We start from the raw sequence: 16,955 nt of genomic DNA on the forward strand, positions 1-16,955 counted from the left end.
ATAGAACCTTAATGAAAATTACTCCATCATATTCAGCGTATCAGAGAACCCTACTGTAGAGATTTCAAGCTCCTATCTACAAAAATGTGCAATTTTGCATTTTTTGCCAGAAGAAAGATCACGGATGCGTGTTTATTTGTTTTTTGTTTTTTTTCCCAGGGGTGATCGTATCGACCCAGTGGTCCTAGAATATAGTGGGAGGGCTCATTAGAATGGAAATTAAAAGTTCTGGTGCCCTTTTTAAGTGACCAAAAAAATGGAGGGCAACTAGGCCCCCTCCCACGCTCATTTTTTTCCCAAAGTCACCTGATCAAAATTTTTAGATAACCATTTTGTTTAGTATGTTCGAAAATATTATAAGTATGTCTTTTAGGATGACTTAATCCCCCGAAGTTCCCTGGAGGAGGGCTGAAAGTTATGAACTTTACCCAATGTTAACATATAGTATTGGTTATTGGGAAGTATACAGTACAGACGTTTTCAGGGGAGATATTTCCTGGTAGTGGGGGAGGGGGGTCGGGGGTTATATAGGAGGATTTTTCCATGAAGGAAGTTTTCATGGGGGAAGGGACATTGCTATGAAGGGGACGCCGGACTTCCCAGCATTATTTAAAAAAAGATCAGAAATTAAATATAAAAAAAACAAGTTTTTCAACTGCAACAGCAGCAACATCAAAACTTTAAACGAACAGAAAATATTACATATATTATTGGGTTCACCCCCTATTCAATACCTCACTCTTTAAGCCAGAGATTTTTTAGTACTTTCATAAGAGCTATTTATTCTAATGCCTTTGTGATTAAGCGGTCATTTTTAAAGAATTGGAACAAAATTCGAAATTTCGCTTAAAGAGCAAGGTATTGACTAGGGGGCGAACCCCCTAATATACTTATTAAAAATATATGAATATAGAAGTTCGTTACGTAATTCAATTTGTAAGTTACGTATATTTATTACTAATAAAAACGTTCGTAAATAAAATGAAACAAGTTTCGAGAAAGCCATTTAACCAAATAAAAGTAAATTAATCTGAAAATTTTGTTTGAATCATTCATGTACTGTGAGCCAAGATCAAAACCTGCATTTATTCAAAAACGTTCAAAAATTAAATAAAAAACAAGTTTTTTAACTGAAAGTAAGGAGTGACATTAAAACTTAAAACGAACAGAAATTATCCGTATATGAAAGGGGCTGTCCCCTCCTCAACGCCTTGCTCTTTACGCTAAAGTTTGACTTTCTCACAACTCTATTTTTTAAAACAATAAAAAACTTTAGTGTAAAAAGAGAGGCGTTGAGGAGGGGATAGCCCCTTTCATAAACGCAATAATTTCTGTTCATTTTTAGTTTTATTGTCGCTCCTTACTTTCAGTTAAAAAACTTGTTTTTTTATATTTAGGCTAATATTACAGGTAAATCAAACTCATATTCAAGACCTATTGGACACGTACATCTAATTTTTTCGGGGGCGGGGTTAAAATTCGAAAAACAAAAAGTTGGGTAATTAAATGAAAAATGAAGGACAAATCGTAAAGATCTCAAAATTTGTAGCGGGTGGTGCCCTTCTCATATGAGAGAAAGTTGTTTGAGACAAGCCTGTTTGTCAATTACTTGAATATAGGAAGCTACTAAAACAAAGTAAAAACCTATAACACTCGATACTCAAACATACAAAATTCTAATCAACAAGTTTTATCTTTATTGGGCGCTAAAGCAATGCCTTCGGGCTAGCTATCCAAAGGCTCTCATGTTGTACTGCGGGCGGTCTCTGGATATATTAAATAAAAAAAAACAAGTTTTTTTTTAGCTGAAATTAAGAACCGACGTTAAAACTTAAAACGAACAGAAATTATTCCATATATGAAAGGGGCTATCCCCTTCTCAACGCCTCGCTCTTTACGTTAAAGTTTGACTCTTTCTGGTACTGTTCTATAAGCCGAGAAACACGCATCGAGAAAAATAAATCAGATAGCCATTACCTGGTAATTGGATGTCTGACGCAGCATAAAAAAGGGTTTCTCACTCCGGAAACTGTATATAAACTTCGTTTTTTCTAGGTTTAGAGAGGGAAAAGGTACCTACGTTAGGTTAGGTTCTGTATTTAATATATGCTGCGTTTTATCTCCACCCCCTAATGTGCAAATATATAGCTCAAATTTGTTCATTAACCAAACTTCACTTCTCGAGTGTTGCCCGGCTACTAGAACAGTACCTTCTTTCTCACTACTCTGTTTTTTAAAACGATGAAAAAAACAATAGCGAAAAGAGCGAGGCGTTGAGAAGGGGACATCTCCTTTCATATACGGAATAATTTCTGTTCGTTTTAAGTTTTAACATCGGTTCTTACTTTCAGCTAAAAAAAATTGTTTTTTTTATTTAATTTCTGATCGTTTTTTAAATAATGCTGGGAAATCCGGCGCTTTCTTCATAGCAATGTCCATTCTTCCTCCATAGAAAGATCCTCCCACGTAACCCCCGACCCTCCCCCCACCCCCTACCAGAAAAAATTCCCCTGAAAATGTCTGTATACTTCCCAATAACCAATACTATATGTAAACATTGAACAAAGTTCATAACTTGCAGCCCTTCCCTGGGAACTGTGGGGGATTAAGTCACCCTTAAAGACAGTTATTAGGCCTATATGTTTTGACCATGCCGAATAAAATGGCTATCTCAAATTTTGATTGGGTGACTTAGGGAAAAAATGAGCGTGGAGGGGGCCTAGTTGCCTTCCATTTTTTTGATCACTTAAAAACGGCACTAGAACTTTTAATTTCCATTTGAATGAGTCCTTCTGCGATATTCTAGGACCACTGGTTCGATACGATCACCCCTGGAAAAATAACAACAACAAATAAACATGCATCTGTGATCTTTCTTCGGGCAAAAAATACAAAATTGCACATTTTTGCAGATAGGATCTTGAAACCTCTACAGTAGAGTTCTCTGATATGCTGAACCTGACAGCGTGATTTACATTTAGGTTCTATGATTTTTTGGGGGTGTTTTCACCTTCTTTTCAAAAATAAAGCAAACTTTCTCAGGCGCGTAAGTTTTGATGGCTACTAAATTTGATGAAACCTATATATTTGAAATCAGCAAAAAGATCCGATTCTTGTGTTGTATCTATTGGTATCAAAATTCCGTTTTTAGAGTTTCGGTTACTATTGAGCCGGGTCGCTCCTTACTTACAGTTCGTTACCATGAACTGTTTGATATCTGTGTTGGAAGTCTCATTGCTTTATTACCTCATGACTGTTTTAATATTATTTTTTGAATTTAAAAGAAATATGTCTAATTTTATATGTCAATCCGAGTGTTTGAATAAAGTGTTTGGTATTTTGAAATTTTATATTTTTTTCTATGCAATTATTGTAAATACCGTTTCTAGTTCTATCAGCTTTTTTTTAAAGTTAGAACTTAGTACCAAGGCCAGTGAAATTGAATTTTAAATGTTTTACCTGTTTAGTGCGATGTAGTAGCTTAATAAATCGTCCTATCTCGTCCAGTACAAACTTAGTTAGTCGTGTAACCAAACTATTTAGGATTGATTGGTGTTGTTACATAACTTGCAGGGCTTGGGTATGATATCCGAATAAACGACGGTAAACTAAAAGCCGATCGGCTTTCAGTTTACCCTCCCCGACATCTTAAAAAAATCATCTAAATTGTCCCATTTTTTGACGGAGATGTTCAGATTTAGTGAAACTTGCATCATTAGAAAGTTCAAATTTCGTGTTTTTATTAAATACAGCATTTTTTTAAGCTCAGGAAAGGGTAGTCCCTAAAAAATATTTGTAGCATACCTGAGAGGAAAAGGTTAAAAATCAGCTCTATGGAAATATTATTTAAGCATTTCGACTACTTTCGGAGTTCCCTATGGGGCTTCCCGTTTTGACTGAAAGCCCTGCTGATACAGGGGACATATTATTTACGCTGTAGGAGTATTAAATAGGCAGCGCTTTTCTTAAAAATTATTAGAATTTTATATTTGTCTCTATTTTAATCTAGTCTGCCGTTAGAGGGGGCAAAAAAAGTCTTTAATTTGTTGACCTTAATAACCCATGGTTGCAGTAACTCAAATTGTTGTACAGCACAGCGAAAAAAAGAAAAATGTATTTATGGACTTTTGAATGTTATCAAAAGCAAGTTGTTCATAAACATAACTTCTTTATGCATCCAAAAAATGATAGAACTAGTTTTGATATCAGAAGTTCAAATTACTACTATTTCTGCGTGTTAGAAAGAGGGCTTGGCGCATTTTGGAAATACCCCAAAATTTTAAATATCCGAGGAACCAATTAAGTTAGAAGAAAACGGATTGATCCAATAGAAAGATCCTTTTTAGTTTGGCGAAATAACATGCAAAAAATTGAACTTTTTCAAAATACGTGTATAAACATTTTTCGGAACATAGGAGATTGGATAATTGGGCCAACATAATACCAACATCCTCTGGCAACTGAAACTAGTTATAGTTTCTCTCTCTTTCTCTCTTCCACTCTCTTTATTTTCTCTGTCATCTCGCCAGTTAAAGGCAATTGGTAGTATTTGTTTTCTTATGGGTATAGTATTTTAATGACAGTCTTTTGGACTGGAATATAACAAATGCAGGCTTAAGAATTAATCAAGACCTTGTTCAGTCATTCTAATTTTTTATCATCCTGAGTGTTAGAATGTCCCGACTAGCAAGAGCATTGCCAGCAGCTACATTATTTTCTACTTGTTGAAATATTGTTTTATGGTAATCTTTTAGGGTAGGTAAAAAAAATATATAATAAACAAAAAACTTATTCAGTAAGTTAGTAATCGTAAGCTCAATGGTAAGGTCAATTTGTCTTCAGCATAGCTTTTAATGTCAGCAGCTGAAGATATTTATGAATTTGCTGTTCTTCTTGTTAGTTATAAGGGGGCCTGTAATTACAGGTCCCCTCTGGATTACAAAGTCTTTTATGGCCCTCTAAAGATTAGACCCATCATAGATTGCCCGACTTCTTTTTTATTTGCAATGAACTTTTTTGGAGTATGGAGACCCGTTGTGATTTTATAGCCTAGTAATTTAATATCACCATAAAATGTTGCCTTATTTTATATACTTCAAGGAAGGGGGGGAGTTTTACGCTTTTGGGGTCCATTCAGTCCTTTGATATTCGTAAAAATTAATTTCCGTCGCCTCACTCCGCTGATTTCACTCGCCAAGGGTGAAAATTTGGGCCTTTAGTCGTCGGACACTTGTTGATAAGAGAACATGATTATATTCGGTTCATTTGTTTTTCATTTTTCATGTTTATTGGCTATTTTTGGATTCTTTTAGTCTGTGTCCGTTGGTTCCAAAATGTTTCTGTTGAAATTTTCACTTTTAAATTAAACTTAACGATTAATAATAAGTTTTTCTAATCTTTCAGTACATTAAATAAAAAAACAAGTTTTTTTTTATTGATAGTAAGGAGCGACATTAAAACTTAAAACGAACAGAAATTATTCCGTATATGAAAGGGGCTGTCCCCTCCTCAATGCCTCGCTCTTTATGCTAGAGTTTTTATTGTTTAAAAAAATAAAGTTGTGAGACAGAGTCAAACTTTAGCGTAAAGAGTGAGGCATTGAGGAGGAGACAGCCGCTTTCATATACGGAATAATTTCTGTTCGTTTTAAGTTTTAATGTCGCTCCTTACTTTCAGTTAAAAAAACTTGTTCGTTTTATTTAATTTCTGAACGTTTTTAAATTAATGCAGGTTTTGATTTTGGCTCACCCTGCATGAATAGTTAAAACGAAAATTGCATATTAATTTTACTTTTTTTGTTTAAATGACTTTCTCGAAAATTGTTTAATTTTATGTACGAACATTTTTATTAGTAATAAATATACGTAACCTACGAATAAACTTACGTAACGAACTTCTATATTCGTATATTTTCGTTACGTATATTAGGGGGTTCGTCCCTAGTCAATACCTTGCTCTTTACGGTAGTGTTCAAATTCTGTTCCAATTCTTTAAGAATGACCCCTTAATTACAAAGGCCGTTAATTAGAATAAATAGTTCTTATGAAAGTACTAAAAAAAAAACTTAAGCGTAAAGAGCGAGGTATTGACTAGGGGGTGAATCCAATCATATACGTAATAATTTCTGTTCGATTTAAGTTTTGATGTTGCTCCTTACGTTCAGCTGAAAAACATGTTTTTTGTATATTTAATTTCTAGATCGTATTTTAATAATGCTGGGAAATACGGTGCCCCCCTTCATAGCAATGTCCCTTCCCTCATGAAAACTTCCTCCATGGATAGATCCTCCCATGTAATCCCCGACTCCCCCACCTCCCCCCACTACCAGCAAAAAAAAAACCTGAAAACGTCTGTATACTTCCCAATAACCAATACTATATACAAACATTGGGCAAAGTTCATAACTTACAGCCCTTCCCCCGGGGACTGTTGGGGATTAATCATCCTCTATTATATTTCTCTATTATCCTCTATTATCCTCTATTATAGTTATTATATTTTTCGACCATGCTGAACAAAATAGCTATTTCAATATATTGATCGGGTGACTTTGGGGAAAAAATGAGCGTGAGATGGATACCAGTTGCCCTCCATTTTTTGGTCACGTAAAAAGGGCACTACAACTTTTAATTTCCGTTAGAATGAGCCCTCCTGCGATATTCTAGGACCACTGGATCCATACGATCACCCCTGGAGAAAAGAAACAAAAAAAACAAAAAAAAACAAATAAACACGCATCTGTGTCTTTCTTCTGGCAAAAATACAAAATTCCACGTTTTTGCAGATAGGAGCTTGAAACCTCTACAGTAGGGTTCTCTGATACGCTGAATCTGATAATTTGATTCAAGGTTCTGTGACTTTTAGGGGGTGTTCTCCCCTTTTTTCAATGCAAGTTTTCTCAGGCGCGTAACTATTGATGGGTTAGACTAAACTTCATGAAACTTAAATATTTGAAATCAGTATAAAAGTTTGATTCTTGTGATGTATCTATTGGTATCAAAATTCCGTTTTTTAGAGTTTCGGTTACTATTGAGCCGGGTCGCTTCTAACTTACAGTTCGTTATCACGAACTGTTTGAATCGAACAAGTGTATGTACACACACACATTTCTGGACATTATTCAACTCCTTGTAGCAGTCCTTGACTTTTCCCAAACACAATTCTTGAAGACAATAAAGTCCTTGACACGAAAGTCCTTGACGCAATAAATTGTTAAATTTATTGTTTGAATGACTGAGTGTAAAAAAAAAGATGTAAAAAAATTTGGCCTCATTCTACTTTCCAGAACTGCAATGAAAGAAAGGCTAAGATTGTTGGCCTGCAAAATTTATTTCAGTCGCGTTCTACAGATTTGTGGTGATGGATTGCCTAAAATCAGCATCTTATCGCAAGATCACTCCCAACCCCCGATCCCATCCACGTGGGACCGAAGGAAAATAGGACGTTCTTGAATGGTATTAAAAAGGTAATGAGAAAGGATTTAAAGGAAATAGAATCTTTTTGGGAGGGGGTAAAGAGCTTATCATTGGACATATTGGGGTGGAGGAGGAGCAAGGGTAGCTATTTTGACCTCAGGTGGGTTGGTGCTGTGATGAGTTGCTATCAGTAATTGTAGGAGTAAAATTCGTTTAGTTGCTAACTTGAACATGAACTGACGTGAACATTCTTGCGAAATTTTTCCATACCGTTTGATATCTTCCAGAAAATTAAACTTAGAAAGAACGCCCAGTACTGACAGTATTGTTTAAATGGCGATCTGTCTCTCTTGGAAAACTTGTCAAAAGGTTTCTAGTTACATATTTATTGCAATATCTTCTAATTTAAAGTTTTTTGTTATATTTCAGATCCTGAAGCCATTCGCCTACAGGAGGAATATATACAATTCCAGCAGCGTATTCTTGCTTACCAGCAAAAGCGATTAAATCAAGGAAGTAAAAACTGTGTAAAGCAATCCGAACCTTGTGAGACACCTGAATCAGTTGACCCTGAAAAAAATAATTGCAAAACAGGAGATTTTTCAGCTGTTATGGAGAAATCCGACAGTATGGATAAAAAAGTGGAAGTGCCTCTTAAAGTGCAGGATGAAAACCAAATAGAGGCCGTTAGTATAACTTCAACTTCATCATTAACAACTTCAAAGTTTCGACAAGTTGAGCGAGATATTACGAAAGACGGTGTTGCTGATCTACCAAGACTTCATGTAGTTCACAAAACAGTTGAAAACGGTAATCACATTTTTGATGATCTTCGACACGAAGAAAACGAGCCAGTCATTTTAACACTGAATGAAGACCACATTAAAGCTTTTTCCGAAATAATAGAGGAAAAGGAACGTCCACTGTCTACACAAGAAGACAAAGTTGAAGTTATTCCAGCACCACTAACCTTCAGCTCGAAACAACCGGTGATGCTTGATGGAATATGTCAAACGGAATCTGATGATTATCATTCTTTAGTGTAAGCCTTGAACTGTTTCCTTTTAAATCATTATTCCGTCTGCATTTATGATGATTTCCTATCCAGAGTTGTCAATGGGCAAAAAAGAGTGACTTAGACAAATTGTCGAAAAGTCTATACTAAGCAAAAAAATCCCTTAAAACCGTGTCAACATGTCGTAAAAATCTGTGTACCCTCGGAAAGATTCCGCTTTTTTTTTCAAAGGTAGTGAAGAAATCAGACAGGTAAAAAAGAAATATAGCATTCAATTTTCTATTCAGTGCTGTTCCTAAATATAATATTCGCTGTTGTCAAATTGGTGTCCCAGCCACTTCCCCTAATGACACCATATTTAGCTCTAGCGTATATAGAAAATTTAGCCTTTTTTCAATTTGTTTTGTTTGGCTTTATGAAACAACTATTTATGAGAAATAAGCACATAGGATGGTGGTAAGCCCATAAAATCAGTAAATTCGAGAACCCTTGCGTCCGTGTAAGCTCAGCTAGAGTCGACCCAGCTCTAAATGGGTACCTGGAGAAATCTGGGGAAGGTAAACAGTAAGGGTGTGCTAAAGCACATGATGGTTGGCCCCCAACCCCCCATTGCACTTCCTGGCTGAAGATTCAAGAAACGGAGATCAGCACCGCCGGTAGGGACTGTAAAGTCCAATGCCGTATTATTTACCTTATTTACCTTTTTTTACCTTGCAACATCAGCGCTTGTTATATTTGAAAAGAGATGGCCTATATCTCTTTTTTTCCCGTCTGATTTCCTCCTTATGCTTTACCTTTAATGGGTACTTTAATATAAGTTTTAGGACATCTGAAACTAAATAACACTAAAAGGGCTAAATATATACAGATAATTAAATTAGACAAGTTATATCAGGCGCTGGCAATCGTCTTTGACTGTGGGTCAAAGTCAGCCAAGATGCGGACACTAAAGGGACGCTTGGGTCAGTGATATTTTCATTTTATAGCAGTATTTGTGCACAGACTTTCATCAACCGCAATGCTTGTTGTATCGCAATTTCTGCCTTAGAATGTAATACAACCCTAGAGAAACAGAGGGACTATTTGTAAAAATCTTGTGACTAAAAACTTTTCTTTTCAACTTTAAATTTCATAAGTTGCATACATAATCAATCAGGTGAAATTTAACTTTTCTTCGTTTTAATAGATTAAATTAATCAACCATGCAAGAAAACTAATGAATCAATCAGATTTTAAAAAATATGTCAAATCGCTTTCTGACATACTCTTATAGAAATTTATGTCGACTGAAGCACACTTTTTACCACTGGACTATAGGAAAATTTTCTCCTTTTCTCACTTTGATACAACGTTTACTATAGGCTACACTTAGGCTACAATACTGCTTACTATGAAAGTATAGAAAAAGCACCTAAATAAGCTTTTTGGTGATGCTTTATGTTACAATTTTATTTTATTTTTAATTTTCAGCAATAAAAGTAGACGAATAATTAAACAATAAATGATAGACGGCTAAGTTGCGCATCTGATAAGTTATGTGTCTTGTCGAGGAATTCCGTCTTCTATCTACTGCTTCTTCTTCTTCTGCTATCTTGCATCTACTTTTTTTTTATAATGGCAGGCTGTCAGTCTCCAAAAACAGTTATATTGCTTAGGTTGTAATTTAATTATTTATTTATGCATTTTATTGATGTTTTCTCATGACGAATGAGACGTTGCTGATCATGAGCACGTCATAACAACCACCATCATAACAACCACCGATCATAACAACCACCATCAAGGTGGTTGTTAATCATGAGCTGTCTTTAGATTCCTATTAGAGCTATTTTCCTATTCGGAACACCTTGTCCCGTTAGTTTATAACTTAAAAGCAAACTTTTCCCAATTTTTTTTCCAAAGAATAGTATTCAGTTCAGTTCAATTCAATTTTCTGTTTATTACAAAATGATATAACACATAACATTAATTCAAGTGGCTGCCCAAAGAAAGACATAAAACCAATTAACAGTGGGTGACCACGAAAATAACAAAAACTTAAAAAACAAAACTCTTAACAGACGAACAAAACAAACAAAAAAATGGAAATAAATAATAGTAAGTAAACAACCAAATTACGACCAATCTCTAATCATAAAAAAAGAATAGTAAAGAACTATATTTTATCCAAAGACAATCAAAGATACCGTCAAATAATATTTGTTGCTTGTAAGGATGAACAACTATCAATAAATAAATGAGACCAAGGCGAACAAAAATTATGATAAATAATCAATTAACAATTAAAACGAACAAAAACCACCTCAAACAGGAGTAGGGCTAACGCACCCTTCTAAGGGCTTCTTTAGGGCTAACGCCTTCTAAAGATAAGAACGACTTTTTACTTATGGCTATGTTTTATTATAAATTGTATATATTTTTTCCCGTGCTCCTCGAATTCGCTTCTCTACCGGACGATGGATTTTGATTTATGATTTTTTTGGTTTTTGATTTTATGATTATGATTTATTATACTTTATTATGCTTATTATACTTTATTGCTCAAATACTATTTTACAATTATTTACTTTATTATATTTTATTATTATAATGCTAGCGAACCTGAAACTGAACGAACCCTAAGCTGACACTTGCCTCAGATGAATCCTTCAAAAAATAGAATTAAATAATAATGATAGTAATAAATCAAAAGTGACTACTTGACAACTATAAGATTTAACTTATAACATTATATAGCATAAATTATATATATAATATATATATATATATATATATATATATATATATATATATATATATATATATATATACATAATATAAATAATATAACATTAATAATATTATATAATATATCATTATTATAGCATAAACATTAAAAGACTATCATGTAAAACAGCGTCATACTGACTGATTTGCGATAGGGTTAAAACCATTTCAAATTTCCAGTCTTGGCTACAGCCTAGCCAATCTTTGCCTAAACTGTAAAAAGTAAGAGAATTATGCTTAAATATATATTTTTTTAGGTGTATAGACGCCAATTCTCGTCCAGAGAGTCAAACTAGCACTCGCAGTGGGTCGGATCAACCGGACGACGAAACATTCCGATATCGATATCAAGGTCCTCCGAAAGTAGTTATGGAGCCGTGGCGATCCCGGCCATCAGTTCATGTATCCATAAGCACAAACCCGGTCAATGCCTATAATTTGGATGATATTGAGACAAAGATTAATGCCAAAAAAGTCGAAGAAACGACCGAGGTCAAGGAATTACCAAAGGTTGAGTCTGTGAAATTGAAGCCCGTGAAAGAAAATGTTGAAAACAAAGACGAAAAGAGTCAAGTTGAAAGTAGAAAATTGAGCTTTGAGAGCTCAAGATCAGCCTTTGAATCTGTTACTAATAGAAAGTCGAATCTAGTCCGTAGAACATCTATTGACACGCCAAGGCCTTTCGAATTGAAGTCGTTATCGCAGGTTCGTCGACCTATGTTCAATCCAGTCCAGGTTGGTAATAAGGTTGTGCAACCAAAAATGCCATTTCGTGTACCAGAAGTTCGTGGTTTTCCGCTTCGAACCCATACCGAAGCGGAAGAAAAATCATCACTGGAAAAAAGTCGCCATGACCTTATTGCTTTAGCAAGAAGACCGTCAGCTGAAAGAGACGGTATATCTTCTGAAGACAGACAATATCTCTCAAAGCTTCGTGACGAAACTGATGCTTCTCGTAAAATAGATGTAGTAGTTCGAAGAAAAGTTTCTATCATAGAGAGGCCAAAATCAGCTGACGAGCTTGATGCGGCAGCTCCGAATGCGGCAGCTCTGATGCGGCAGATTGATGCGGCAACTCCTAAAGAAGCGTCTCAAAAAGTTGGAACTCTGAAACATTCTACTTCTGCAGACTTCCAGACAAGTTTTTGGAATGAATTAAATGGAATCAAGTTAAGGCCAGTAGCTGGCAAGCAGACAGAAGCATGTGCTCAGCCTGCTTCTGTACCTGCTCCTCCAGGTCCAGCAGCCCACAGCTCAATATCTACCCAAAGCCTGCCTCTTTTGAAGAAATCAAATTCTTCAAAGATCCAGTCACCGATTGACACAAGAGGAGATCTTCTAAATTCTATTAGAAGTTTTGGTGAAAACAATGGTCTTAAAAAGGTACGATTGTTTGTTTTTTCTACAAAAAAAATCAGGGGGTTTTTCCGATAAATTTTTAATATCCTGTTTTTTGAAAAAAGGATTAACTTGAATTTTACTTTGTGAGAACATGAAATTTCAATGAATTTTTTCGTAGGATAAAACTAATATTGACCTTTTTCTTCCAAAAGTTTTACGAACCCAATATTTAAATTACATTTTATGTTTTTCCAAAAATTGCTTGTGTAAAAGTGTATTTATTTTAAAGTTACTTTGTGAATAATATCAAATTTTTCAAATTTTCTTCATGTACATAAATTAAAAAAGGCTGAAAATTATTGTCAGTTCTAAAGAAAAAAAAAATCGCAAAAATTATCTGAAATTTTAAAATAGAAATATCGTGTGTTTTTTGTTTAATTGTATTTCTCCTAGTTAAGATTTGCCTTTCGAAATTCGAATGACCTTTAGAATTGAATTTAAATAATCAAAACAAAAAGGAGATTTCGACAGTTACCCTGGGAAATGCCCTCTCTGGGGGGGGGGGCAACTCTTTATGCCCCCCCCCCACTCACCCAAAGAAAAGTTGGTCATTTGTGTACCTATATCATTGGACATAATCAAGCATGTGTGTGGACACGTGCTCCAAGCATGTGTGCGCCTATTTTGAAAATGAAATATATTTTTGGAGAGAGCATGAGTCATTGTTTTCGAAATGATTATCGTCTTCTTCCTTGAAATGCAGGCGAAACTCAGATATTATTTAGAATATATTCACTGAAAGGGTCTTATGGTATTGCTGATCGGTCAAAGGCTATCGGCAGCCTTTTTTCCTTTTTCTCAAATTTTGAGTTTTTTTCTCACTTTCTTCAGAGAGACTGCTCAAACACAACAGCTGCTGAATTTGAGTGAGGAGGGGTCAGGTTTTAATTGTTTTGGTGACAGTCTGATTGATGGTCTTCCCCATAATGTGCACAGATATTTTGCATAAAACTATTATTAAGGTAGCTAAAATAATTAAATAAAAACAGTGGATTTTTGGACCGAATTTTCAAACTAATTGAAAGATGAACATGCAGAGGAGATTTAAGCTTGTGACTCCGGGAGCGTATCCAAGAAGGCAGGGGGACCAAGAAGGCAAGAAGGCAATTAACCAGTGAGGTCAATTCATGGAAATTTGGGAGGTAACAAGATGATTTTTTTTAATCAAAGGGAGGCGGGTACCCAAAAATTGTATTTTAAAAATTTAAGGGGGGATATGCCCCCTCCCCTCACTGCACTGACTCTTTCCAGAAGCTGCTCGAATACCGAACGCTTTATCATCTTATAAAAGAGCAACGAACATGAAAAATTTTTGTGTATTCTCCATATCTTCTAAAAACTACCATTTCTTCACACTAGGAGTATTATTTTCTGCCTGAAAATGTCAAAACAGTTGAGTTTTGATAGTTCCACTTTCAACTAGTTCAACGATCGAGAAAGGGTGCATTTTCGAAAGCATCAAAAAAGGTGAATTATGTATAAACTTCGGCAAGTAATGTGGATAAGCATTTAAAACTCGCATAACGCCGCTTGTTTCACTGCTGCCATTTTGACATAATCTGTACAAAGGCATTGTTTGTGAATTGAATGAACTGTGCGTGATGTTAGTGAACTGTGCGTGTGCTGTGCGTAACGTGATGTTATTTAACTCCTCTTTTCCAAGGCTCTCTTCTTTTTCTCTGCCAGGGAGTTATTTCCATTATTCAATAGAAAAACCTAGGGTCTTGGGAGACCTCCCCTCCCATTATCTTAAAATTGTCCTTGGTTGTGTTGGGTGTCGGTTTTGGAGGTACATACTTGGGAACCCTCTGTAAAGGCTTTGAACATTGGACGATGTCAAAAACTGCCTATTTAGTTTAGCTGAACATTGGTGTAATTAGGTAATTAAAGCGAAAAAACCCTGAAAAGACAAATCCGAAACCTATTTTTTTAGATATTTAGTCGTTATTCACTGATTCATAGCACAAATAAATATAGTTCTGAAATAAAGTTATTTTTTTGTCTAAATTAACTTGAATTAAAATTTGTTTAATTTTATTTATAAAACACTGAAAGATGTCCCAATACTCATGTTTGCCACTTAAAACCGTAAGATATGTTTAATGATCAAATTGTCCAATCAGGAAACACAAGATAAACTAGTATTTAATGAAAAACAAAATAAGCATTAAAATGAAAAACAACTGGACACAACCAATAAAATGGGTAAAATTGCAGATATTTTTAATCGATTTCCTCATTCCGACCTTATCTTCAATAAAAAGCTACTAAAATAATTTAATTACGTGTTATAAAAAAATGATAAAGTGCTAAATTGCATATAAAAAAGGGACAAAATTCAATTTAGCTAAACGCGATGAATTTACCCAATTCCAGGGATCAGCAACCTATGACCCAAATGTCACCGAGTGACCCATTCACTTAATCCAAGAGATCCTTTTAGTTCCGGAAGGACATCTAATATATTAAGATCAATGAAAAAACATGAATATGAAACAATTATTTTAGCGATAAAAAAGCTAAAAATTAAAGCTAAAAAAAAATCAGTTCAACTATAACATTGCGATAACAATATTAAGCGTAATACAGTATAACAATGTTGTTGCATGTGTTGTTCTCTCAAGAACCCTCTCAAAATTCAAAAATTTTATTTGACAGTGGCTTTTCTATAGGTTTCTATATTTATGTAGAAACATGGACACTTGACGTTTTTAACTCCATTTGATTGCTACCAAGGGTGGTGACTTTTTTTTGACAATGGTGAATCATAGCTTACTCAGAATTTTTTTAGTCTATTTTTCAGGCTTTATCTTTTTCTTCCCTTTGAAAAAATTCCAGTGGTGCTATGTCTACTAATTCTAGTATGATAATTTATAACTGTTAAGTTAGTTTCTTTCGGAAGAACTAAATCTTTTTGATTTAGTGTTTTGTCCATTCGAAGGATTAACTTCTCCTTTCTTAGACTGATTAACAAATACAAATTCATTCAAAACGATTTTTAAGTAGTTGATTAATTAAGCTACTAAGCTATTATACATTAAGCTACCTTCCTTTTTCAAGACCTTTCCTTGGAACTCAAGATCCTCAAAAAAAATGTCTTCTTTCAAATCTTGTTTCGAGTAAAACACAACTGGACACAACCAACACGTTTGTTGTTTTTTTGGTTTGCAGTATTGTCTTGTTACGTACACTTTTCCGCTGAGGCTTAATAAAAGTGTGCTTCAAGTTACAAGGTCATCATATTGATGACCTTGTAACGTGCAATAACCTACTTTTAGTTACTTAGTTAGTTATTTACTTTTATTTTTCAGACTGGAATCCGTCTTACGTAAAGAACGCCGAGTTGATGCAATGTGATAGTGATTTGTTGTTATATTGTTTGTGTTCTTGTTGTGTAAGTTTTTATACATTGTTGCGATACCTATAAGCTCACAAAGGGTGCTATTTAAGTTTATTCGAAATGTATATTATTAATGTTTATTCAAAGTAAAGAGAGTATGCATCTTAGTGATGTTTTTTCTGCTTTTATGAGTAAAGTGAAACGATTCAAGCCTAGAGGGTAAAACAAAACCTACACGTTATGTCGACATAATTTTAAGTTGTGTCCTTTTCTGAGCAGCGTTGCCAATAATTTGAAATAAAATGTACCAGTCTTCCTTCTAAAATTGTACCACAGGAGATTAATTTGTACCATGTGACAGCAGGTTAAAAATTTGCCATAACAAGAAGACAATTTTCCGATTGACAAAAAACTAAAAATTTATGTGTATAAAAAACTATTTTACTATTTTACCGCGGTGGCAACGATGCTTCCGAAAATTTATAACTATAATTGTAAGTGGGTTTTTGCCTTTATTGGAGAATGGTTTCCCGTGCTGAAACGTCCCTTTTTTTATATTAATATTTCACCTGGGGGATTTTTTTGTAGTCTCTTTATTTTTAGGTAAGAATTATCACACTCTCTATCCTCTGCTTGCATGAAAATTTTTTTAAACTTAAAAGTCTAATTTTAAAAAAAACTTAAAGCTTAATTTCGTGTATCAAACCACGGCTGTCACGTCCTTCACTTGGGATTTTCGCTGCCAGAAAGACAAATTCCAAATTAATTTTGTTCAAAATGGATACTGATTTGTTTACTCAGAATTCAGAGAGCACGCATCTAAATAAATTTTACGTTTTTCAATCCATTTTGCGTTAAAGATCAAAAGCTGTTAACACGATTTAAATTTTCCAGTAGCCCATACATTTTGAATTTCACCCATTTCAATTTTAAATATGTTCCAAGACCACACTGGCTATTCATGACGTTTGACAAAAATGAGAAAATGTAATTAAAAATTAACCAAGGAAACAAGAGG

General features: G+C 34.5%; 1 protein-coding gene across 1 annotated transcript in view; it reads left to right on the top strand.

The window, feature by feature from the left end:
• LOC148955982 (uncharacterized) overlaps positions 1–16,104 on the top strand; it is a 31,352-nt gene extending 15,248 nt beyond the window's left edge. The window contains exons 2-4 of the mRNA XM_089088360.1: positions 7,845–8,457; positions 11,454–12,579; positions 15,909–16,104. Coding sequence (XP_088944486.1) covers positions 7,845–8,457; positions 11,454–12,579; positions 15,909–15,929 — 1,760 coding nt within the window. The 3' untranslated portion in view covers positions 15,930–16,104. The remainder of the gene's footprint in view (positions 1–7,844; positions 8,458–11,453; positions 12,580–15,908) is intronic.
• The last annotated feature ends 851 nt before the right edge of the window (positions 16,105–16,955 follow it).

The sequence above is a fragment of the Artemia sp. Qi Xiang Cuo genome, chromosome 1 (assembly GCF_049724085.1).
Source record: "Artemia sp. Qi Xiang Cuo chromosome 1, ASM4972408v1, whole genome shotgun sequence".
Classification (NCBI taxonomy): Eukaryota; Metazoa; Arthropoda; class Branchiopoda; order Anostraca; family Artemiidae; genus Artemia; species Artemia sp. Qi Xiang Cuo.